Source organism: Oncorhynchus kisutch, linkage group LG27 (genome assembly GCF_002021735.2).
Source record: "Oncorhynchus kisutch isolate 150728-3 linkage group LG27, Okis_V2, whole genome shotgun sequence".
In the NCBI taxonomy this organism is placed as follows: Eukaryota; Metazoa; Chordata; class Actinopteri; order Salmoniformes; family Salmonidae; genus Oncorhynchus; species Oncorhynchus kisutch.
The window spans coordinates 8,293,583-8,317,722 of NC_034200.2; the positions used below are offsets into that span (position 1 = coordinate 8,293,583).

Consider the following 24,140-nt stretch of genomic DNA (forward strand, 5'->3'; position numbering starts at 1 on the left):
CTGGCCTGACCCAATACATGAAGAAAAAACACAAAATACATAGACCGGGGCGTGACACTTGGGAGGAAGACCCCACTATTTGCCAAGGGAATTCACTTTTGTTATTATCACCGCTGTTTGCTGTTTACATACCGCCACAAGCTAACACAACGGCGGCACTCGGCAAACTGTACAAGACCATTTTAGCCAGCAAGAATCCTTTCACCCAGATGCAGCATTTATCATCACAGGAGATTTTAACCAAGCAAGTTCAAAACAAATTATCCCAAAATATCACCAACATGTCTCCTGCCCCACGAGAGGCAACAACGCGCTAGACCACGTGGACAAAAACATATGTGATGCATACAAAGTAATCTCCCGCCCCCACTTTGGCCAATCAGATCACATCTTTCTGTTCCTACTCCCCACCTACAAGCAACAACCCAAGAGGAATTCACCAGAATAGAGAATAGTGAGGTGCTGGACGGATGAGGCGGACTCAATGCTGCAGGATTGTTTTCAGAATACTTGTTGGAAAATGTTCAAAGACTCATCCAAAGATACATCCATCAACACTGAGGAATATATTGTTCATCGTCAGTCACAGGAATTGTAAGGAAATGTGTTGATTCTGTTGTACTTTGTACCCACAATAACAATCTGGACATACCCCAACCAAATACTCTGGATGAACAGAGAAATCCTTACCATGCTAAGAGCCCGTACTGCAGCATTCAATGTTAGCCAAACGAACCCTAATGAGTCGGTTGCGCACAATGCTTACAAGGCAAATAGGTACGAGCTCCGCAAATCCATTCGGGAGGCATAAAGACAATATAGCCTGAAATTTGAATCACTGTTCGATAACTCAGACTAGCGACGCATGTGGCCAGGACTACAGGCTATCACGGACTACAAAGGCAAATCCAGCTGTCTGGTGCCCACCAAAGCCTCCCTCCGAGACCAGCTCAATGCATTCTATGCTCGCTTCGAGGCAGACACCACCGAGCCTTCCAGGAGGGCTCTAGTTGATCCTGACGACCAGGTACATTCGCTCTCCGAGGCTGACGTCAGGAAAACTCTTAAGAGTTTCAAAAATCATGTTAACCCTATTACGTCCATGCAATTTATGATGTGATTTAAGCTCATTTTTACTCCTGAACTTATTTAGGCTTGGTATAACAAAGGGGTTGAACCCTTACTGACTCAAGACTTTTCAGCTTTTCGTTTTTTATCGATTTGTAAAAAAAATATATATATATATATATATATATATATATATATTGTGGGGTATTGTGTGTAGGCCCGTGACCCAAAGTTTTATCCATTTAATCCATTTTAATTTCAGGCTGTAACAAAATGTGGAAAAACTAAATGGGTGTGAATACTTTAAGTGCCTTGGGAGGAAGACCCACACAGTACTTACAAAGCCGTGGGTCCAGATGGCATCCCTGGCCGTGTCCTCAGAGTGTGCACTGACCAGCTGGTAGGCGTCTTCTCGGATATCTTCAACCTGTCCCTGTCACACTTGTTTCAAGGAGACCACCATCATCCCAGTTCCCAAGAAAACCAAGGTGACAAGCCTAAATGACTATCACCCAGTCATCATAAAGTTCTTCGAGAGGCTTGTCATGGCCCACATCAAGACCAGAATGCCGGACACACTGGATCCACTGCAATTTGCCTACCCCTCCAATAGATCCATGTTATATGCTATTTCCATCGCAATTCATATGGCCCAAACACACCTGGGTAATAGGAACAGTTCACCTATGAGAATGCTGTTCTTTGACTACAGTTCATCATTCAACACTATTGTTCCCTTCAAGCTCATCACCAACAGGAAGAGGATGTCAATATTCAAAAAGAAAAAAAAGTGAGCAAGGGGTGGGGTCCAAACCAATGGGGTGGTAATTGCAGTGAAATGTTCTGTCCACTGTGCACATCTCCAAAATGTGAGTGTGTGTGTGTCCGTGTGTGAGATAACTGAGTGAGGAATGGGTGTGTCGAGATGCTCGCAGAGAGACAATGATAGCACAATGAGAAATGGAAGGTCCCGTTCATATTAATAGGGGTTGATTAAACTGGGAGGGTGAAGGAACACACACCTGGGAGCTGATCGTTTCTTTGTTTTCTCTTGGTAGCAGGCTTATTACTGAGAGTTATGGGACGGGGTGAGCTCCACTCTGTCTCTATGCTTGTTACAACACAAGGGGAGAGGGACACACACACACACACACAGTGGGACACACAAAGACTCACTTAGTTCCTTTTTGTCTCGGGCTGTGTACTCCCCTTAGAGTGCGGTATTGAATAATAAATTGCAACTTTTATGCTTAACACCACAATCCACACATGCACGTACACACACTCTCTCACACACACACACACACACACACACACACACACACACACACACACACACACACACACACACACCAATGGAGGCTACTGAGGGGAGGACGGCTCATAATATTGACTGGAACGGAGTGAATGGAAAGACATCAACACATGGAAACCATGTGTGCTACTGTAGAAACAACAACATAATATAGAGAAAATCAGGCACTTACACACATGTCCAAAGTTAATATTTGTAAGGAAAACAAAAATGAAGGCAATGTGAGAGTCACCAGAAAATGTGCCATGGGGGAAACGTTTGTGAAAAGCCTGTTCTGACTAGAGATGTGCAAATGTCTGCATACATGATCTGGGGAAACACGGGGGAAGAGCTTGGGCTCTCATCAGAGAGATGTTTGTCCGGCTCAGTAAAGCCACAAACATAAATTGTCCGCAACAGTGAAATGGGTTAGTTCTTATGTGAATTAATGAGTAGGCGGAACACGCTCAATTCAAATCATTTGAAATTGTCAAGTTGAAACATAGCCTATAGATAATTAGCAGGCAGCGTGCCTTGGTTTTAGGGCAGCGTGCCTTGGTTTTAGGGCAGCGTGGGTTAACTGTCCGGTTGCGTAACGATCAAATTTTGGAGCAGTGAGTGCATTCTGACATCACCCCCCCAAAAAACTCAGACTGGGGCAACAGTTTGGAACTCACGCGTGGAAAGGGTAAAAGTCTAAGCCTTACTGCAATTAGCCCATAGAAACGCATTGAATAACAGATTCATACAAAGAAAAACAATAACTCAAAAGAAAGTTTGTTTTAAAATGTGTTTTTAAGTGTCTGTCCTATATCTGAGAATTTTTTGACTGTTGTTTTCTGCTCTTTTGTGGATGTCAGGAGTTGTACTTGATGTGTCAGACATCCTAGCTGATGTCTACTTCCAGTGTGATTTGCAGGCTTTTAAAAAATAGCTTATTGTACTATCAGAGATGTGGTATGCTTGCTTATCTAAGATGTGATGAGAGAGGGAGAGACAGATAAACACTACCGTTCGAAAGTTTGGGGTCACTTAGAAATTTCCTAGTATAAAAAAAAAAAACATGTAAAAAAAAAATTTGGTTCATTAAAATAACATCAAATTGATCAGAAATACAGTGTGGACATTGTTAATGTTGTAAATGACTATTTTAGCTGGATTTGGCCGGCTACAATAGTCATTTCCAACATGAACTAGCAATGTCTACACTGTATTTCTGATCAATTTGATGTTATATTAATGGACAAAAAAATAGCTTTTCTTTCAAAAACAAGGACATTTGTAAGTGACCCCAAACTTTTGAACGGTGAGAGTGAGAGCGAGAGAGAGAGAGAGAGAGAGAGAAAGAGAGAGAGAGAGAGCGAGAGAGAGAAAGAGAGAGAGAGAGAGAAAGAGAGAGAGAGAGAGTCTGTCCTTCACATATCATCTCCATTCAGAGAGGTTTGTGTCATCAGCACATACGAATTTCCCGGTGGCCTTTATTCCTTACATCTCTCTCTCTCACCTCTCTCAATTCCCCATCTCTCTCTTTCTGTCTTTCAACGCTTCATCGCTCTCTCTCCATCTCTGCCGCGCACACACTCTTTCGCTCTCACTCATTGTTTGACATGGAGAGCATACAGAATGTGCCCCATATTCATCGGTTGCACCTGACGTCATAAACAGTGGTGCCTGCCATGGAGGGATGCTATATTACCTTGCAGTGTGTGTCCATGTCTATATGTGTGGGTGCCTGCATGCGGTATGTGTTTGTGTGTGTGTGCGCTCGTGTGTGTGTGTGAGTGTGCGTGCAAGCGTGATTGCGTGTGTGCGTGTCTGCTGGACACTTTTGTGGCCAGCCCAAAGTGAGCAGCAGAGGTCCACTTATAGCTAACAGCATGCCACCTGAAAATTTGGCCTGTCAACTTCATAATGTCAATGACGGCTTTTGGATACCTTCCTTGGATCGATATGCAGTAATTCATTTTCAAGATACAGGCAAATATAGATAGACATCTCCCAAAATCTCACAAAAAACTTTGACTGTGACAAAACTTATCATCGGCTTTCTGGCCAAGTTGAAAAGATGGAGATAGTTATTTTGAAAACTGATATTTGTATTGATTTCTTTAGCAGGAAGACATTATCCTATGGCCCTCGTCAGAACGTTTGACTAAAACTTTGGACATATGAATCACCATTGGGGTAACCTGTCTCTCTGACTCTTATTTAATGGTTGTTATTGAGATTCGTTAATGTGTTTGTTTCTGTAATGAGCTGAGGCTCATGTGAGGACTCGTGTCTGTCTTGGTCATAGTTTATATTTTCCGGCTAGGCTTTTATCGAAATCTCTTCTTCTCTCTCCATTTCCTTCCTTCCTTCCTTCTCTCTCTCTCTATCACTCTCTCTCTCTCACTCTCTCTCTCTCTATGTGACCTCATATTGAGGCCGTGGGACTGCCACAGTAAAGCAATGGGAATGTGATGTTAAGCCCTGTGCTACGCTTGGCTTGGGCTTAAAATGGGCAAACTAAGCATGGATTGAATATGGGACTTACTGGTACTTAGCTATGGAAAGCACTTTCCCTGGGAAAGTACAGACTTGTCAAGTTCCCGCCTCAATTTGTCTCGTGACAAGAAATGTAGAAGCTCTCCGAATATCCTGCTGACTGGATGACTGCTCTCGCCTGACTGCTACTAAATTGGGTTTGTGTGAGAAGGTTTACGAGGCTTACAAAGCATGTGTCTGTGTGTGTGTTTGTCCCTCCTCTAGCGATAGTACATGTCTACTGTGTAGTTGTGTATTTGTGGATGGTTGAGCAGGCTGCTGTCTCTAAACCCAGGCATGGCTTATGGAGAGAGAGGCTGGGCTTTAGGGAGGACCATGCTCTACGGCCCATATACCAGCCGTGCCAGTCAACATGTCTGACCTATTTACACACACACACACACACACACACACACACACACACACACACACACACACACACACACACACACACACACACACACACACACACACACACACACACACACACACACACACACACACACACACACACACACACACACACTACCTGATACCAGCCCAAGGATGGAAACAGACACACAGAGTCAGACAGACATATGTATTTGTGGACACACAGACAGAGCTATAAAAAAAAGAAGTTTATACATGCTCAGGATGAACCCTGTGCTTGGTATGCTGACAACTACTAGCATCTTGCAGGTCTCTCTCAAAATGATCATGTTGATATCCTAAAAGGGGGTCTGACCTATGTTCCTTCAGCCCTATGACTCTGAAAAGCTTCTACCCCCAAGCCATAAGACTGCTAACCAAACTATCTGCGTTAACCCTTTTAACATTCACTTTTTGCTGTTACTGTTATCCATATTATCTATCCTGTTGGCTAGTATCTTTATTCCTAGTTACATTTAAATTTAGCAGACTCCCTTACCCAGAGCAACTAGGGTTAAGTGCCTTGCTCAACGGCACATTGACAGATTTTTCACCTAGTCAGCTCTGGGATTCAAACCAACAACTTTTCGGTTACTGGCCCAACGCTCTTAACCGCTAGGCTACCTGCCACCCATACATACCGATCTGCCTCAATTACTTCGTACCCCTGCACATTGACTCGGTACTGGTACCCCGTACCCCGTGTATATAGCCAAGTTATCATTACTCATTGTGTCCATTATTACTTTTATTATTAAGAGTGATTACTTTCATATTATTTAGTTATTTTCTCTCTCTGCTTTGTTGGGAAAGGCCTGTAAGTAAGCATTTCAGTCTAAGTCTACACCTGTTGTTTACGAAGCATTTGACAAATAAAAATGTATTTGATGTTCCCTCAGCTCTCCATGTCTAACAATGACAAAGAAAATCTAGACAAATATGTATGGGACCTGCTGAATATTTTCAATCAATATGACCTTGATTCTTTGGTCAATATTACAGCAGCCCCAAATGCATGTTCTGAGATGTAAAAATATATATATACAGTTGCAATCGGAAGTTTACATACACCTTAGCCAAATTCATTTAAAGTTTTTCACAATTCCTGACATTTAATCCTAGTAAAAATTCCCTGTCTTAGGTCAGTTAGGATCACAACTTTATTTTAAGAATGTGAAATGTCCGAATAAAAGTAGAGAGAAGGATTTATTTCAGCTTTTATTTCTTTCATCACATTCTCAGGGGGTCAGAAGTTTAAATACACTCAATTAGTATTTGGTAGCATTGCTTTTAAATAATTTAACTTGGGTCAAACGTTTCGGGTAGCCTTCCACAAGCTTACCACGATAAGTTGGGTGAATTTTGGCCCATTCCTCTTGACAGAGCTGATGTAACTGAGTCAGGTTTGTAGGCCTCCTTGCTCGCACACACTTTTTCAGTTCTGCCCACACATTTTCTATAGGATTGAGGTCAGGGCTTTGTGATGGCCACTCCAATACCTTGACTTTGTTGTCCTTAAGCCATTTTGCCACAACTTTGGAAGTATGCTTGGGATCATTGTCCATTTGGAAGACCCATTTGCGACCAAGCAAGAACTTTAGTTTCTTTAGTTTCTTTAGTTTCATCAGACCAGAAGACGTTTCTCCACAAAGTCCATTCTTTGTCCCCATGTGCAGTTGCAAACCGTAGTCTGGCTTTTTTGTGGCGGTTTTGGAGCAGTGGCTTCTTCCTTGCTGAACTAGGACTCGTTTTACTGTCGATACAGATACTTTTGTACCTGCTTCCTCCAGCATCTTCACAAGGTCCTTTGCTGTTGTTCTGGAATTGATTTGCACTTTTCGCATCAAAGTACGTCCATCTCTAGGAGGCAGAACGCGTCTCCTTCCTGAGCTGTATGGCTGCGGTACCTTCAGGCGTTTGGAAATTGCTCTTGTGGAGGTCTCCAATTTTTTTCTGAAGACTTGGCTGATTTCTTTTGATTTTCCCATGATGTCAAGCAAAGAGGCACTGAGTTTGAAGGTAGGCCTTGAAATACATCCACAGGTACAATGGCTCCTCTCACTTGGATTGCCGAACCCCGGTTTAGAAGATAGAACTGAGTGAACGTAGGGCAGAAGGGACATGGGGCTGAGGAAACATAGGGCTGTGAGAACATAGACATGGTCCCTCAAGTTAGTATTAATCTTATTGCGACTAACCTGTATGAATAAAGGTAAAGGCCTAGATTCAATCAGTTAACCATTAACCTGCATATTATAGCTTTTGTTTAGGTGTAACTGCATTGGAGCTGTCAAATCCACAAGCGGCTCCCGGCGTTATCCCTATTGCAGACATTGCCATTGGATGCACCGAGTTCCGTTAGTACAAATCCTATGCAGCCGTGTTACAAGCTCAAACACTGGAATCTGTGACGTAATCTACTACTCAAAAAGGCTGATATAAATCCTTGTTATATCATTTAATTATTTTCATTGAGTGTCATTATTTCTATACATTGCCTATTTATTGTATTTTTCTATACACTTTCTCGTTCTGAACTTCTAATACGGGGGGGGATTTAAGGACAGATGACCACAACAGCAGCCGCTAGCCGATTTGACAGCTCCAACACAGTTACACCTCCATCATCTCCTAAACAAAAGCAATGACATGCTATGCAGTTGTCGGTAATCGCCTGTTAACACTGAACAGATTGAATCTAGGCCTAAATTAAATTTGCCAGTGGTATTGCGTGGACATCTGGCCTATGCTCGGTGAAGTGTGGGATCATGCTGTTCTGTGTGTTTGGGGACTAGTGGTGGGTCTGCTCCTCTACCCCTTCTCATCTCCCTCAGGTGGAGTCTTTACATCTGGATGGTGTGACATTCACAACACTGTGTGAGTTTGGGTACCGCTGGTGTGCTGCCCTGGCTAACAGAGGGGCGCAGCTAGGTGGTGTGTTTGTGCCTGTGCATGTGTGTGCGTGTGTACGTGTGTGTGTTTATGTGTGTGCGTGCGTGTCTAGGCAGGTGGTGAAACCAGCTCTCAAACCAACCCACAGCCTAGTAATGAGGAGAGCCAGACAGAAACTGTAGTTTTCGCATCAATATTTTCACAGTCTTGTCTGCATATTCAATATTCAAAGTTAGCTGTTAATGTTTGGTAGCTCGATTGGGTTTGATTTGAAATCGATTTCCATATGTGTGATTTCCAAATGTTATTTTTAGGAGATCATGATATTCTACTGCCATCTGGCTGCACTAATGATACATGTTAACAGGGCTGTAGACCTGTCTGGTCTGTGAGTGTGGGAGTCAAAAATGAAGCTCCTGTATAGATACAGAGTTATCCTCTCTATCAGAGCCATGTATTTCTGCCCTGAGGTATCCTACAGATGGACAGGCTAATGACTCGAGTATACTAACAACAATGAATCAACAATAGTCTGCCTGGGGCAGCAAGACATCCTGGTCCGTGACGGGGCTGGTTTTCATTTTGTAATCCGTGATTGACTCTAGACCCTGCCACATACCTCTTGTGTCTGAGCTGTTGAATTGAGATTCTACTTTGTCTCTATACTGACGCTTAGCTTGTTTGATTGCCTTGCGGAGGGAATAGCTACACTGTTTGTATTCGGTCATATTTCAGGTCACCTTGCCCTGATTAAAAGCAGTGGTTCGCGCTTTCAGTTTCACGTGAATGCTGCCATCAATCCACGGTTTCTGGTTTGGGAATGTTTTAATCGTTGCTATGGGAACAGCCACCATCCATTCAACGCACGTTCTAATGAACTCGCACACCGAATCAGCGTATTCGTCAATGTTGTTGTCTGACGCAATACGAAACATATCCCAGTCCACGTGATGGAAGCAGTCTTGGAGTGTGGAATCAGATTGGTCGGACCAGCGTTGAACAGACCTCAGCGTGGGAGCTTCTTGTTTTAGTTTCTGTCTGTAGGCAGGGATCAACAAAATGGAGTCGTGGTCAGCTTTTCCGAAAGGAGGGCGGGGCAGGGCCTTATATGCGTTGCGGAAGTTAGAATAGTAGTGATCCAAGGTTTTGCCAGCCCTGGTTGCGCAATCGATATGCAGATACAATTTAGGGAGTCTTGTTTTCAGATTAGCCTTGTTAAAATCCCCAGCTACAATGAATGCAGCCTCAGGATGTATGGATTCCAGTTTGCAAAGAGTCAAATAAAGTTCGTTCAGAGCCATCTATGTGTCTGCTTGGGGGGGAATATGTACGGCTGTGATTATAATCGAAGAGAATTCCCTTGGTAGATAATGTGGTCGACATTTGATTGTGAGGAATTCTAAATCAGGTGAACAGAAGGACTTGAGTTCCTGTATGCTTTTGTGACCACACCACGTCTCGTTAGCCATAAGGCATACGCCCCCGCCCCTCTTCTTACCAGAAAGATGTTTGTTTCTGTCTGCGCGATGCGTGGAGAAACCAGCTGGCTGCACCGACTCCGATAGCGTCTCTCCAGTGAGCCATGTTTTGGAGATTTTGGAGTTAATGCCTAATCTTAACCATAACCTTAAAAATTCTGAGTTAATGCCTAAACTTAACCATAACCTTAAAAATTCTGAGTTAATGCCTAAACTTCACCTTAAACACTTCTAAATTTGATGTTTGAGAAACATGGATGAATGTCTAATTCAGACATGAGACTGTGAGAGTTAGTTGGATAAAAGGACCAGCCATCACAGACAGAGGCCCCACTGCCTCCATCACTCACCCCACAAACGGAACAGTGATCTAGGGGAGGAGAAGGGGAGGTGATGGAATGGAGTATACTGGAGCCTCTGGGGGAGGTCTGCCCTTGGCCCAGTTCACAGTCCTCATTCATGCAGTGACTCAGTCAGTGAACCATAGGATGACACAGGGGAGAGGAGACCTACAAACCTCATCCATTACACTGAATAACAGCCAGAGAAGCCAGGCAAGGGCACACACACACACACACATACACATACACTAACAGACAGACACACACACACATGCAGACACACATGCACACACACACATACACACCCATAGGCTGGTATAAGTTATGAGAGTGGTTGTTCAGTGGTCTTGTTAAGCTGGTTTGTAATGAATGGTATTTTGATCGCTCATCTGTTGCTGCAGAGTTTGTGTCATGAAGAAGTAGCTATATTTGTCACGTTCTCCCCAAAAATTCAATTTCCAGCTATCATAAAACAGGCAGGATCCTTCAGATATATGAGGTGTCTGGCTAGGCTATATTTTGACAGGGCGGGGATGTGTGTGTGTGTGTGTGTGTGTGTGTGTGTGTGTGTGTGTGTGTGTGTGTGTGTGTGTGTGTGTGTGTGTGTGTGTGTGTGTGTGTGTGTGTGTGTGTGTGTGTGTAAGAGAGAGGCTGGTTTTCTAAACTTGAGATCTAGTTGTGTATTCAAGCTCTCTATCGAGATGGGGACCTCTTCCAGATAGGCCTCAGGCTAAGATTGAGAGCAGGCAGCAATCTGTGTGGGTTTACCAGGGGCTTTGTGTGTGTGTGTGTGTGTGTGTGTGCTCTACATCAAAAAATTGTATTAACTGTAGTTGTTTCACCTGTCTTTGTGCTTGTCTCCACCGCCTCCAGGTGTCGCCCATCTTCCCTATTATCCCCAGTGTATTTATACCTGTGTTCTCTGTTTGTCTGTTGCCTGTTTGTCTTGTCTTGTCAAGCTTACCAGCGTGTTTTCCGAGTTTCTGTTTTTCCTAGTCTCTGTTTTTTCTGGTCCTCCCGGTTTTGACCTCTTGCCTAGCCTGACACTAATACCCTGACTACACCGCTCACGTCGCGTGCGCGAGCATTGCAAAATACATTTTGAAATCTATATTATTCAATTATTGCACCCACACTGCTCGCGAGTGCCAAATAGAAGTCAGTTCTATTTGTGACGCAGATCGCACTGCAAGTCCTGCCTCTCCCATCTCCTCATTGGTTTATAGAAGCAGGTACCCATGTGCCATCTCCTCATTGGTTATACCCACATAGGTGACTGAAAGACTAACAAGGTCGGTGGCGGTAATGCACCTAATTTATGAAAGTTGCCAATATAAAGTCCAGAGAAGAAAAAGCCTGGAAGGAGGAGAGATGACTAGCCATTTAATAGCAGAAAGAACAGCCAATGACTTGGGTGACTGGAGTCTTTGACAGGAGTCTGTGACTGGAGTCTTACGCAATACCCTCTGTAGCACCTTACGGTTAGATGCTGAGCAGTTTCCATACCAGGCGGTGATGCAACCGGTCAGGATGCTCTCGATGGTGCAGCTGTATAAATCCTTTTGAGGATCTGGGGACTTATGCCATATCATTTCATGAGGGGGAAAAGGTGTTGTCGTGCCCTCTTCACAACTGTCTTGGTGTGTTTGGACCATGATAGTTCGTTGGTGATGTGGACACCAAGGAACTTGAAACTCTCGACGCGCTCCACTTCAGCCCTGTCGATGTTAATGGGTGGCCTGTTCGGCCCACCTTTTCCTGTAGTCAACGATCAGCTCCTTTGTCTTGCTCACATTGAGGGAGAGGTTGTTGTCCTGGCACCACACTGCCAGGTCTCTGACCTCCTCCCTGTAGGCTGTCTCATCGTTGTCAGTGTTCAGGCCTACCACTGTTGTGTCATCAGCAAACTTAATGATGGTGTTGGAGTCATGCTTGGCCACGGAGTCGTGGGTGAACAGGGAGTACAGGGGGGGACTAAGCGGGCACCCCCGAGAGGCCCAGTGTTGAGGATCAGAGTGGCGGATGTGTTGTTGCCTACCCTTACCACCTGAGGGTGGCCCGTCAGAAAGTCCTGGATCCAGTTGCAGAGGAAGGGTCCTTAGTGCTGAGCTTTGTTGGCACTATGATTTTGAATGCTGAGCAGTAGTCAATGAATAGCATTCTCACATAGGTGTTCCTTTTGTCCAGGTGAGAAAGGGCAGTGTGGAGTGTGATTGAGATGGCGTCATCTGTGGATCTGTTGGGGCGGTATGCGAATTGGAGTGGGTCTAGGGTTTCTGGCATGATTGTGTTGTAGTGAGCCATTACCAGCCTTTCAAAGCACTTCATGGCTACCTACGTGAGTGCTGCGGGGAGGTAATCATTTAGGCAGGTTACCTTTACTTTCTTGGCCACAGGGACTATGGTGGTATGTTTGAAACATGTAGGTATTACAGACTCGGTCAGGGAGAGGTTGAAAATATCTGTGAAGACACTTGCCTGTTGGTCCAGTCATGCTTTGAGTACATGTCCAGGTAATCTGTCTGGCCCCGCGGCCTTGTAAATGTTGAAAGGTCTTGCTCACATCGGCTACGGAGAGAGCTGGTGCTCTCATGCATGCTTCAGTTATGCCGTGTATTCTCTCTAGGAACCTGGGAGAATATACAGCATAATGTATAGACTATTACCATATAGAAGTTGAACCTCGGTATCCTACCTCATATTTGCTCTTCATCTAAAGAGAATGTTGATTGGGTTTGAAATTTGTCGATTTTCAGAAGATCAAATACTCCTATGCTGGGATTTTGTAGAAAGCCTCAAATTTGATAGTTTTTTTGTGATAATTTTACAGAAATAGGCATAACAATTCCTTCACAATTTCCAGTGAGCGTTTTGTCTCATCCAAATGTGGGAGAACTTGCCCAAAGTTCAATCAAAGCTGCAAATAAATAGTCCTAAGGAAATAACTATGTAAGTAGGGAATATTTTTCATCTCTTTGAGACAGAGACAGACAGAAAGATGGCTCTTTGCCCCCGTGACTCAACCCTTGAATGGGGCCCGATAAACACAAACTAGCATATATATTATTAATCTGTTTAGCTCTGCCTGAAACACAACCAATCTTCCGAGCGCTTTTTAACATCCCTCCAGTAAAGGCAGTGTAATATATTATAACACCCTCTCCTTCTCATTCATCTTAAAGGGATAATTCAGGATGTGTATTTACTTCCCCAGAGTCAGATGAACAAGTGGATACTATTTTTATGTCTTTGTGTCTAGTATGAAGGAACTTAGAGGTAGTTTTGTGAGCCAATGTTAACTAGTGTTAGCTAATGCTAGTTAGCAAATGCGCTAACACTAGTTAGCAACTCCCTTCATAATGGACACAGAGACATAAAAATGGTGTCCACTAGTTCATCGGGGAAGATATTATCCTGAACTATCCCTTTAAGATCCCAACTGTTAATGCAGCTCAGACTTAGACCTCTTAAAGATCTCTTTTTTCCCGTTTTCGCCTAAAATTACATACCCAAATCTAACTGCCTGTAGCTCAGGCCCTGAAGCAAGGATATGCATATTCTTGATACCATTTGAAAGGAAATATTTTGAAGTTTATAAAAATGTGATAGGAATGTAGGAGAATATAACATCTGATAAAATATTAAATCTGATAAAAGATAATACAAAGAAAAACAACAACATTCTTTTGTATTTTTTGTTGTACCATCATCGTTGAAATGCAAGAGAAAGGCCATAATGTATTATTCCAACCCAGGTGCAATTTAGATTTTGGACACTAGATGGCAGCAGTGTATGTGCAACGTTTCTGACTGTTCCAATGAACAATTGCATTTCTGTTCAAAATTTTGTATCAAAGACTGCCCAAATGTGCCTAATTTGTTTATTAATAACTTTTCATGTTCAAAACTGTGCACTCTCCTCAAACAATAGCTTGGTATTCTTTCACTGTAATAGCTACTGTAAATTAGACAGTGCAGTTAGATTAACAAGAATTTAAGATTTCCACCAATATCAGATATGTCTATGTCCTGGGAAATGTTCTTGTTACTTACAACCTCATGCTAATCGCATTAGCCTACGTTAGCTCAACCGTCCCACAGGGGACCCACCAATCCTGAAGAAGTGTGTTTGCTTTTTTCATGGTGTTTCACAGCTAATAGCAGCTAAGTGAAGCCAATACTTTGCATCATCAATCCTTTAATCATGGTCTTTTTAAAATAGCAGCCTTTAGATTTTAGAGAGAATAAATAATCTTCAATGTTTCCTTATAATAAGATTCTTGTGTGGCTCTTTAATTCCTGTTAAACAGGCTGCACTGTACCTGTTTCATCTTTGATCCCTGACAGCGTGTTCCATAGGTGTCAGTGTCGATCCCGCTCCCATTTATCTCTGATGTGCTAATTGTGTTGAGCTGATCTCAGCTCTCTTCTAGTGTTTAACTGGAGACGTGGAGGGAATGAGATACAGGACTAATGAGATGGAGCTCTAGGTTTGTAAGCCAGGGGCCTGGTGAAGTCTGGGTTCTGGTCCCAATATAAAAATACTAACTTGTCATCACTCCCTGTCCACTTGAAGGGGCATCACATCCTCTTTATGAAATGTTCAACCAAGGTCACTGACTTCCGTAGGTTGTTGTAAATTAGAATCGGTGCAATCAATGCTGAACCTTTGTGTGTGTGTGTGTGTGTGTGTGTGTGTGTGTGTGTGTGTGTGTGTGTGTGTGTGTGTGTGTGTGTGTGTGTGTGTGTGTGTGTGTGTGTGTGTGTGTGTGTGTGTGTGTGTGTGTGTGTGTGTGTGTGTGTGTGTGTGTGTGTGCGTATTGGGGCAGTATTGAACATTCTGAACCTTTTGGCTGGTGTCCTCTGGCAAATCACTCAATGACAACATTGAGTGGGCGATTTGACAGGTTGCTTGAAGGAACGTTTAAGCATTAGCTTTTTTAATTTTTTTGTGGAGAGAAGAACAACATGCATTTTTTATTTATTCAAAGTAAAATACTTTTATTTTATTCAAAGACACACTCACAGTCACTTGCACACACATTCCCACAAAATGACTCAGTGGCAATGAGACAACAGGGTTTGCCTGAAAACGTTATCTGAAATGTCTGTAAAATGTGTGTGTATGTGCGTCTTTGCATGAAGAAAATGTTGTGTTCATGTCACTCTGACACACATATAGACACAGATTTTACAGGCATTTCAGGGGATGTTTCCACGGTAACCCTGTTGTCTCTTTGCATCGCATCGTATGTTGTGTGTGATGAATTCAGTGTGCGTCGAGGTACGAAGAAAGCACATAGCGAGGAGGAAAGAAGGGGAGGAAACATGCATGAATTCACAGGCTGCTTCTCACTCACGTGATTCCCAATGTCCTTGTTCTTCTGCTAAACAAGTATCCTCACTACAGATGGAGGATCTTAATTTGAGCCAGTTTGCTACAGCAAACAGCAAGGAAAATATTCCTGCAGCAACAGGAAATGGGAATTATTATGTGGAATATAATTAATTGACATTTTTGTATGGGTTGATCAATTTTTCATAAGGGAAAAGTCTGGAAATTACAAACTTCCTAAGTATTTTTAAACCTCTAATACAAGTTTAACATTTCCTGCATTGAACGGTGATCCAATTAAGATCCTACATCTGTATCTTAACTTTCATAAACAAAATAATGTGCGATAAAGGGATGTTGTCAGTGGTGGTTTAATGTTTTGTAAAGTAGCTGTGATGTCTAAGCTTTCTGATTATCAGGGGCATAACGACAGTTGTATAGTGAGATGCATTGATTATTCAGGACACTGAATGTAATTTTTATGAACATAAATGTGTTGATAGGTGTTTTAAAAGACTTCTCCATCTGTCTTCCTCTCCTCCCTTCACCCACACTCTTTTCTGTCTGTACTTTCCATTATCCCTTCCCCATCTCTTAAATGTCTTACCTTATTTCTCCCTTCTATTTTTCTCCATCTTTCCCTCTCTTTCTTCAACCTCCCTCTCGCTGTCTTTATCTACCTTCTCCTCCACATTTTCTCCCTTTCTCCTCCCTACTCCTCTACTCTTTATTCCCAAACTTTCTCAATAACCTCTCCTCCCTCTGTCTCCCTTTCCCTATAGGTGTGTAGTACACTGACCCTGCCTGTGATAGGCTAGGAGTCAGACCATGACCACCAGGGCCATGATTGGCTCCCTGGGCCCCAGTATGTGGTCCCTGACCCCATGGCGGTGGGTGAGTCTCTGGGGGCAGGCCCTGCTGCTGGTTACCATTATATCCCTGCTGCCAGGTAGTTGCCAGGCATGCCCCCCGCGGTGCGAGTGCTCGGCCCAGATCCGGTCAGTCTCGTGCCAACGGCGGCGCCTCACCGGCATCCCAGAGGGCATCCCTACAGAAACCCGCCTCCTGGACCTCAGCCGGAACCGGCTCCGCTGGGTCGAAATGGGCGACCTGGCACCGTACCCGCACCTTGAAGAAGTGGACTTGAGTGAGAATCTCATTGCCACGCTGGAGCCCAATGCATTCGCCAATCTGCAGAGCCTGCGGGTTTTACAGCTGAGGGGGAACCAGCTGAAGCTGGTACCCATGGGCGCCTTCGCCAAGCTGGGAAACCTGACCACGCTGGATCTGAGTGAGAACAAGATGGTGATTCTGTTGGACTACACCTTCCAGGACCTGAGGAGTCTGAGACACCTGGAGGTGGGAGACAACGACCTGGTCTACATTTCTCATAAGGTAAGCTGTTATCAATCTGTTTTCCAAGTACATCCTTTTATTGATTATATTATGTTTCCACAATTGGCACTCACATCTAATCAAGTTCAATCTGATTGTATTTGAAGGCCTTTTCTGGTCTTCTGGGGCTGGAGGACCTGACCATCGAGCACTGCAACCTGACGTCCATCTCTGGCCAGACACTGTCCTACCTACGCAGCCTGGTCACTCTGCGATTAAGGCACCTCAGCATTGCCGCCCTAGAAGACCACAACTTCCGCATGCTTAACAACTTGCGGGGGCTGGAGATCGATAACTGGCCCTATCTGGAGTACATCTCCCCGCTCAGCTTCCAGGGTCTGGACCTGTCCTGGTTGTCCATCACTAACAGCAACATCACCTCCGTCCCCTCGTCCTCCTTCAGGAACCTGATCCACCTCACTCACCTCAACCTGTCTTTCAACCCCATTACTACTCTGGAGCCCTGGGCTTTCAGGGAGCTGCTGAGGCTCAAGGAGCTGATCATGGTGAACACGGGCCTAGCTACGGTGGAGCCCCACTCCCTGGGCGGCCTCAGACAGATCCGCGTCCTCAACTTCTCCTCCAACGAACTCCAGACCCTGGAGGAGGGATCGTTCCACTCTGTCAACAGTCTGGAGACGCTGCGGGTGGACGGGAACCCGCTGCTGTGTGACTGCCGTCTGTTGTGGATCCTGCAGAGACGCAAGACCCTCAACTTTGACGGCAGGGTGCCCGTGTGCGCTGGGCCGGAGGAGGTGCAGGGGTATAGCCTTAGCACCTTCACCGACTCAGCGCTCTTCGATCACTTCACATGCCAGAAGCCCAAGATACGCAACCGCAAGCTTCAACAGGTAAGAGTTGTTATCCCACTTTGCTGTACACGTAAACATAATGTAACTACAATGTAGGTACACATTGATATGTAGTACTTACAGCTTTGTTGCCTGTTTCAGTTTTGTGCCTAATACTTAATTCATTAATTAATTTATATATTCATTAAATTAATTCATCCATCCCACTAAGGTGACGGCTCGCGAGGGCCAGCCAGTGAGTTTCCTCTGCAGTGCCGTGGGAGAGCCCGCCCCCAACATCATGTGGATCTCCCCTCAGCGCCGAATAATCACAGCCAAGAGCAATGGCCGCATCACTGTCCTCCCAGGAGGGACGCTAGAGATCCGCTATGCCCAGGTCACCGACAGTGGCACCTACATGTGCATCGCCAGCAACGCCGGCGGCAACGACACCTACTTTGCCATGCTCACCGTCCGGGGCGCGCCACTGGATGCCGCGTCGGCTTTCTTCGCCAACCGCTCGCTGTATGGTGGTGAGTTCTTCAACGACACAAACCTGAACAGCACGCGCGTCTTCCTCAAGTTCACCCTGGACCTGACCACCATCCTTGTCTCCACGGCTATGGGCTGCATCACCTTCCTAGGCGTGGTGCTCTTCTGTTTCCTGTTGTTGTTCGCATGGAGCAGGGGGCGGGGCCAGCGCAAGAATAACTTCACAGTGGAGACCCCTTTCCGGAAGGCCGAGGGGCCTGCGGCCACGGGTAGTGCCGGAGGAGCCCGGAAATTCAACATGAAGATGATATGAAACAACGCAGCCAAGGGCCAGACAGGGGAGGCATAAGCATGTCCCGGAAACGTGTTTGACAAAACACACAGCCCTGACTCGCAATGAAATTAAATCCAGACAGTATTCACACATGGCATGGCCAGATTCGATTTGATGATGACCTTGATCTCACCAGCTCTTACTGGTTTTATTCAGCTTGTGGTACAAATATGTATTTAAAATAATTATAAGATCTTTCCAGTGAATAAATATAACATTGTCATTGAGCTTGATAAGAATTATAGAAGTTAAGAATTTAGTGTGATCTTTTACTGGGTGATTACTGTGTTGTGAAATGCTTGTAGTTATGTCTCTCTCACAGGAAGTGACGTCACAGGAAGGGAAAAGGTCTTCCTGGATGCTGTGTACTTGTAGTGGTCATTGCACAGAGGGCATGGAGAGACACGGTCATCAACTTATCACAGTATTTGTAGTCTTGCTTTCTTAAATTCTGCCTTTTTGAGAAATATTGCAATAGCATGTAAATATTGCAATTTAAAGTAAGTTGTATAGTAATAAGATTATAGTATTGAATAAAAACAAGCCATTTTTGTAAGACATTTGGGATATGATTTCCATTGTCACATTTATAAGACAGCATCAAGGCCACAGCTGAACTGAGGAAGGATGTGCTGAGACACGGACTCCAGAAAGACATTGAATCCAAGTGAAATTAATACAGAAAATTACTTCAATCATTTGACCCTTTCAAATTCATGACAAAAAAGAGCAGAAGAAACATAAAAAAAAACATGAAAAGAAAGTATATTCTGACCATATATTCTAAATTGGGCCCACTTTACTTTCAGACGTGACCGTTTGCACAGGTTAGCTGTGTGAGTTGGAACAAAGCCACTGGCTGACGGTTGCCATGACCCCCCGACGCCCCAAGGGTTTGGTTGGGAAGCTTAATCCATTGGGGACGGGCCGCACGGTAATCATGATAACCAATACACAGCCCAGTGCAGCAGAGAGGAGTGGTGTCAGTGGGACAAAGGGAGAGGGATTATGTTTATGCCTCCTCTTTCTAACCTTTGAATAATACTACTACCATACCACTGCGGGATGTGGGGAGCGGGAGGTGGAGAAGGGAGTGCATATGCCCCCTATCTCTAACCTCCCTATTAACCCTGCTCCCGTCCGACTGCACTTGGCTGTGCTGAGACAGAACTGACCTCCACACAGCTGGCAGGGGAGCAGCATGGAAGTCACGACACACTCAGAGTCACAGGCAGTGCAGAACACATACTCAGTTTTTACACATGCATACATGCACACAAACATTCACAATCACATTTGCACTCATTCACAAGTGCACAGAACCTTTTCTCAAGACAAACACAAAGTCATATAGAGGGCAAACACACACACACACACACATACATACATACATACAGTTGAAGTCGGAAGTTACCATACACTTAGGTTGGAGTCATTAAAACTTGTTTTTCAACCACTCCACAAATGTCTTGTTAACAAACTATAGTTTTGGTATGTCAGTTAGGACATCTATTTTGTGCATTTTGTGCAACTCACTGTATCACAATTCCAGTGGGACAGAAGTTTACATACACTAAGTTGGCTATGCCTTTAAACAGCTTGGAAAATTCCAGAAAAGGAAGTCATGGCTTTAGATGCTTTTGATTAATTTTGATTTGGTTAATTATCAATTAGTCAATTGGAGGTGTACATGTGGATGTATTTCAAGGCCTACCTTCAAAATCAATGCCTCTTTGCTTGACATCATGGGAAAATCAAAAATAAATCAGCCAAGACCTCAGAAAAAAAGTGTAGATCTCCACAAGTCTGGTTCATCCTTGGGAGCAATTTCCAAACGCCTGAAGGTACCGCGTTCATCTGCAGCCATCTTACCGCTCAGGAAGGAGATGCGTTCTATCTTCTAAAGATGAACATACTTGTCACGTTCTGACCTTAGTTCCTTTGTTTTGTCTTTGTTTTAGTATGGTCAGGGCGTGAGTTGGGGTGGGCAGTCTATGTTTGTTTTTCTAGGTTGTTATATTTCTATGTGTTGGGCCTAGTATGGTTCTCAATCAGAGGCAGGTGTCGTTCGTTGTCTCTGATTGAGAATCATACTTAGGTAGCCTGTTTTCCCCATTTTGGTTGTGGGTGTTTATTTTCTGTTCTGTGTTTTGTTGCACCGTTCAGGACTGTTTGTTTGTCGTGTTTTGTTTCAGTGTTCATTAAACCCATTTTAATATGAACACTTACCACGCTGCACCTTGGTCCTCCTCTCCTTCCCCAGACGACAATCGTTACAGTACTTTGGTGCGAAAAGTGCAAATCAATCCCAGAACAACAGCAAAGGACATTGTGAAGATGTTGGAGGAAACAGGTACAAAAGTATCTATATCCACAGTAAATCGACATAACCTGAGAGGCCGCTCAGAAGTCACTGCTCCAAAACCACCACAAAAAAATCCAGACTACGGTTTGCAACTGCAAATTGGGACAAAGATTGCACTTTTTGGAGAAATGTCCTCTGGTCTGATGAAACAAAAATATAACTGTTTGGCCATAATGACCATCGTTATGTTTGGAGGAAAAGGGGGGAGGCTTGCAAGCCGAAGAACACCACCCCAACTGGGAAGCAATGGGGTGGCAGCATCATGTTGTGGGGGTGCTTTGCTGCAGGAGGAACTGATGCACTTCACAAAATAGATGGCATCACGAGGAAAGGAACATTTTGTGGATATATTGAAGCAACCTCTCAAGACATCAGTCTTGAAGTTAAGGCTTGGTCGCAAATGGGTCTTCCAAATGGACAATGACCCCAAGCATACTTCAAGATGTGGCAAAATGGCTTAAGGACAACAAAGTAAAGGCATTGGAGTGGCCATCACAAAGCTCTGACCTCAATCCTATAGAAAATGTGTGGGCAGAACTGAAAAAGTGTGTTCGAGCAAGGAGGCCTACAAACCTGACTCATTTACACCAGCTCTGTCAGGAGGAATGGGCCAAAATTCACCCAACTTATGGTGGGAGGCTTGTGGAAGGCTACCCAAAACATGTGACCCAAGTTAAACAATTGAATGGCAATGCTACCAAATACTAATTGAGTGTATGTAAACTTCTGACTTCTGGGAATGTGATGGAAGAAATAAAAGCTGAAATAAATCATTCTCTCTACTATTATCCTGACAATTCACATTCTTGAAATAAAGTGGTGATCCTAACTGACGTAAAACAGGGACTTTTATTAGGATTAAATGTCAGGAATTGTGAAAATCTGAGTTTCAATGTATTTGGCTAAGGTGTATGTAAACTTCCGACTTCAACTGTATATATATATATATATATATATATAGTCTGATGCACACACACACACAGTTTACAGGATAAAATTCTAGCAATACCGTATGTACAAACATAAATTCTTTTTGAAGCTACTAACGTACAGTTTTCATTATAAAGCAAAAGCATTAGATTAGTGCTGGAAGTTTTTGTATCCTACAACGGATAGCAGTAGCTGTATGATACATGTGCAAGTATAGTGATCATTGTTACAACCATTACCATTTTTGTGAGCTATCATAATCATCATAGTAGTTTGGCTGGCAGAGTGGCGTAGACAGCCAGATAGATAGTGAGACTCCGCCCTATTATCACTCACAACACTACAGGGCTATAGTATCCAGAACAGTGCCATATTATCATTCACAACATTACAGAGCTATAGTATGCAGAACAGCCCCATATTAACACTCACAACACTACAGAGCTACAGTATCCAGAACAGAACCTATTATCACTCACAACACTACAGAGCCTATAGTATCCAGAACAGCCCCCTATTATCACTCACAACACTAGAGCTATAGTATCCAGAACAGCCCCTATTATCACTCACAACATTACAGAGCTATAGTATCCAGAACAGCCCCTATTATCACTCACAACACTAGAGAGCTATAGTATCCAGAAGAGAGCCTTATTATCACTCACAACACCACAGAGCTATTAATATCCAGAACAGCCCCCTATTATCACTCACAACACTATAGAGCTATAGTATCCAGAACAGCCCCCTATTATCACTCACAAAACTACAGAGCTGTAGTATCCAGAACGTCCCCCTATTATCATTCACAACACTATAGAGCTATAGTATCCAGAACAGCCCCCTATTATCACTCACAATGTTACAGAGCTATAGTATCCAGAACGGCCCAGCACCCTGTTATCACTCACAACAGAACTGTGTTGACAACTAAACTCTCTACTAAACTCTTTCGCTCTCCTACTCTGAGACGGCCAGTGGGCAATTGTCTGTGCCCCACTAGACCAGTGTGTCCCCACGCTATCCTGCATCCTGCACCCCCACTTGGTCCTCCTACGGGAGTGGTCCCTGGCTGGAGACCGATAACGAAAAATGTAAATTAAGTCATGTTAACCCTGTCCATGCCATGTGCATCATATAGTGGAGAGTAACATGTGTTCTGTTTTCATTCGTTTCGTTCCCTCCTTTCTGCTTTACCTCCGTTGAGGTTCTCCGTAAACCATTTACATAAACTATTTACCATTAACCACTTAGACTCTGGCATCCGTCAGAGAGATTACTCCTGTTCTCAACATGAGCTTCCGTTACTGAAGGTTTGTGTCGTGTGTGTGTGTGTGCATGCATGCATGTGTGTGGAGAATGAACCTTTTGCCATGATTCGGATAAAAGTTTAGGAAATTAGAAGGAGTTTAGTGTAGGACGCAATGTCACAATGCTTTCAAATCAGATTAATTCTGAAGGCTCTAAAATTATCCTCTAGTACATCTGTAGAACAAATCGACCAAACGGCCTGTGTGATGATGAACAGTTTTGTATTTATTAAAGTTTAATGAGGCTGAATGGAAATAGATTAGGACATTTGTCTGGTTTTCTCTCTGCCAGAAGAGACGTGTGAGAATCCATCTTGGCTCCGGTCTTGGGAATAGAGGTCATGACTCACCTGATGTTTCTCATTCCAATCCTGTGGTTCTCTATATTCCCGTTTTTGCGAATGTCTGTTGTGGTTGTTGATGGTGTAAACGTCAATCACAAATGGAAGGATTAGATGAAGGAATTTAGTTTTGTTATCTTTCCCTCCTTCTATTCTTCTTCATCAGTTCATGCCTAGACCTCATTATCCCCATCCACAGTAACTAAGCTGGAGTATGGTTGTGTGGTACACTCTTAGAAAAAAAGGGCTCCAAAAGGGTTCTTCGGCTCTCCCTATAGGAGAACACATTTTGGCATGTAGAACCCTTTTGGTTCCAGATTGAACCCTTTGTGGAATGGGTTTTACATGGAACCCAACCGGGTTCTACCTGGACCCAAAAAGGGTTATTCAAACGGTTTTTCTTCAAATGGTTTTTTCTTCGGGCAGCCGAAGAAACCTTTTAGGTTCTAGATAGCAAATTGTTTTCTAAGAGTGCAATAGACACATGTTCTATCTGGCCGGTGATTCGATGTTGTTGTGTTTTGAGTCATTGCTCTGAGTAATGTTATCAATCATGGAGCAGGGACTTATGCAACTGAAATAATGATAAGGGGTGACCCAGGTTCCTTGAAACGTTGGTTCCCCTCTTGGAACCACCGTACCCAAACTCCTGCTTCTATGACCTTCCATTCCGACCAGACACTGCATTCTGGAATATTTTTCTGGGTACAGAAACCTCTAGACTATATTTATGTAACATCTCTGCAAATATTCTGTCCAAGCCACTAACCCACAACAGTAAAGAAAAGGGGGAAATACTGTTCAAACGCTCAAAAAATCTGGTCTAAACCAAAA

General features: G+C 43.8%; 1 protein-coding gene across 1 annotated transcript in view; it reads left to right on the top strand.

Annotated features, from left to right (window-relative positions):
* LOC109872120 (leucine-rich repeat and immunoglobulin-like domain-containing nogo receptor-interacting protein 3) overlaps positions 1 to 19,134 on the top strand; it is a 58,031-nt gene extending 38,897 nt beyond the window's left edge. Inside the window, exons 2-4 of the mRNA XM_020463233.1 lie at positions 16,128 to 16,740; positions 16,848 to 17,591; positions 17,764 to 19,134. Of these exons, the coding sequence (XP_020318822.1) occupies positions 16,174 to 16,740; positions 16,848 to 17,591; positions 17,764 to 18,336 (1,884 nt within the window). The 5' untranslated portion in view covers positions 16,128 to 16,173 and the 3' untranslated portion in view covers positions 18,337 to 19,134. The remainder of the gene's footprint in view (positions 1 to 16,127; positions 16,741 to 16,847; positions 17,592 to 17,763) is intronic.
* The last annotated feature ends 5,006 nt before the right edge of the window (positions 19,135 to 24,140 follow it).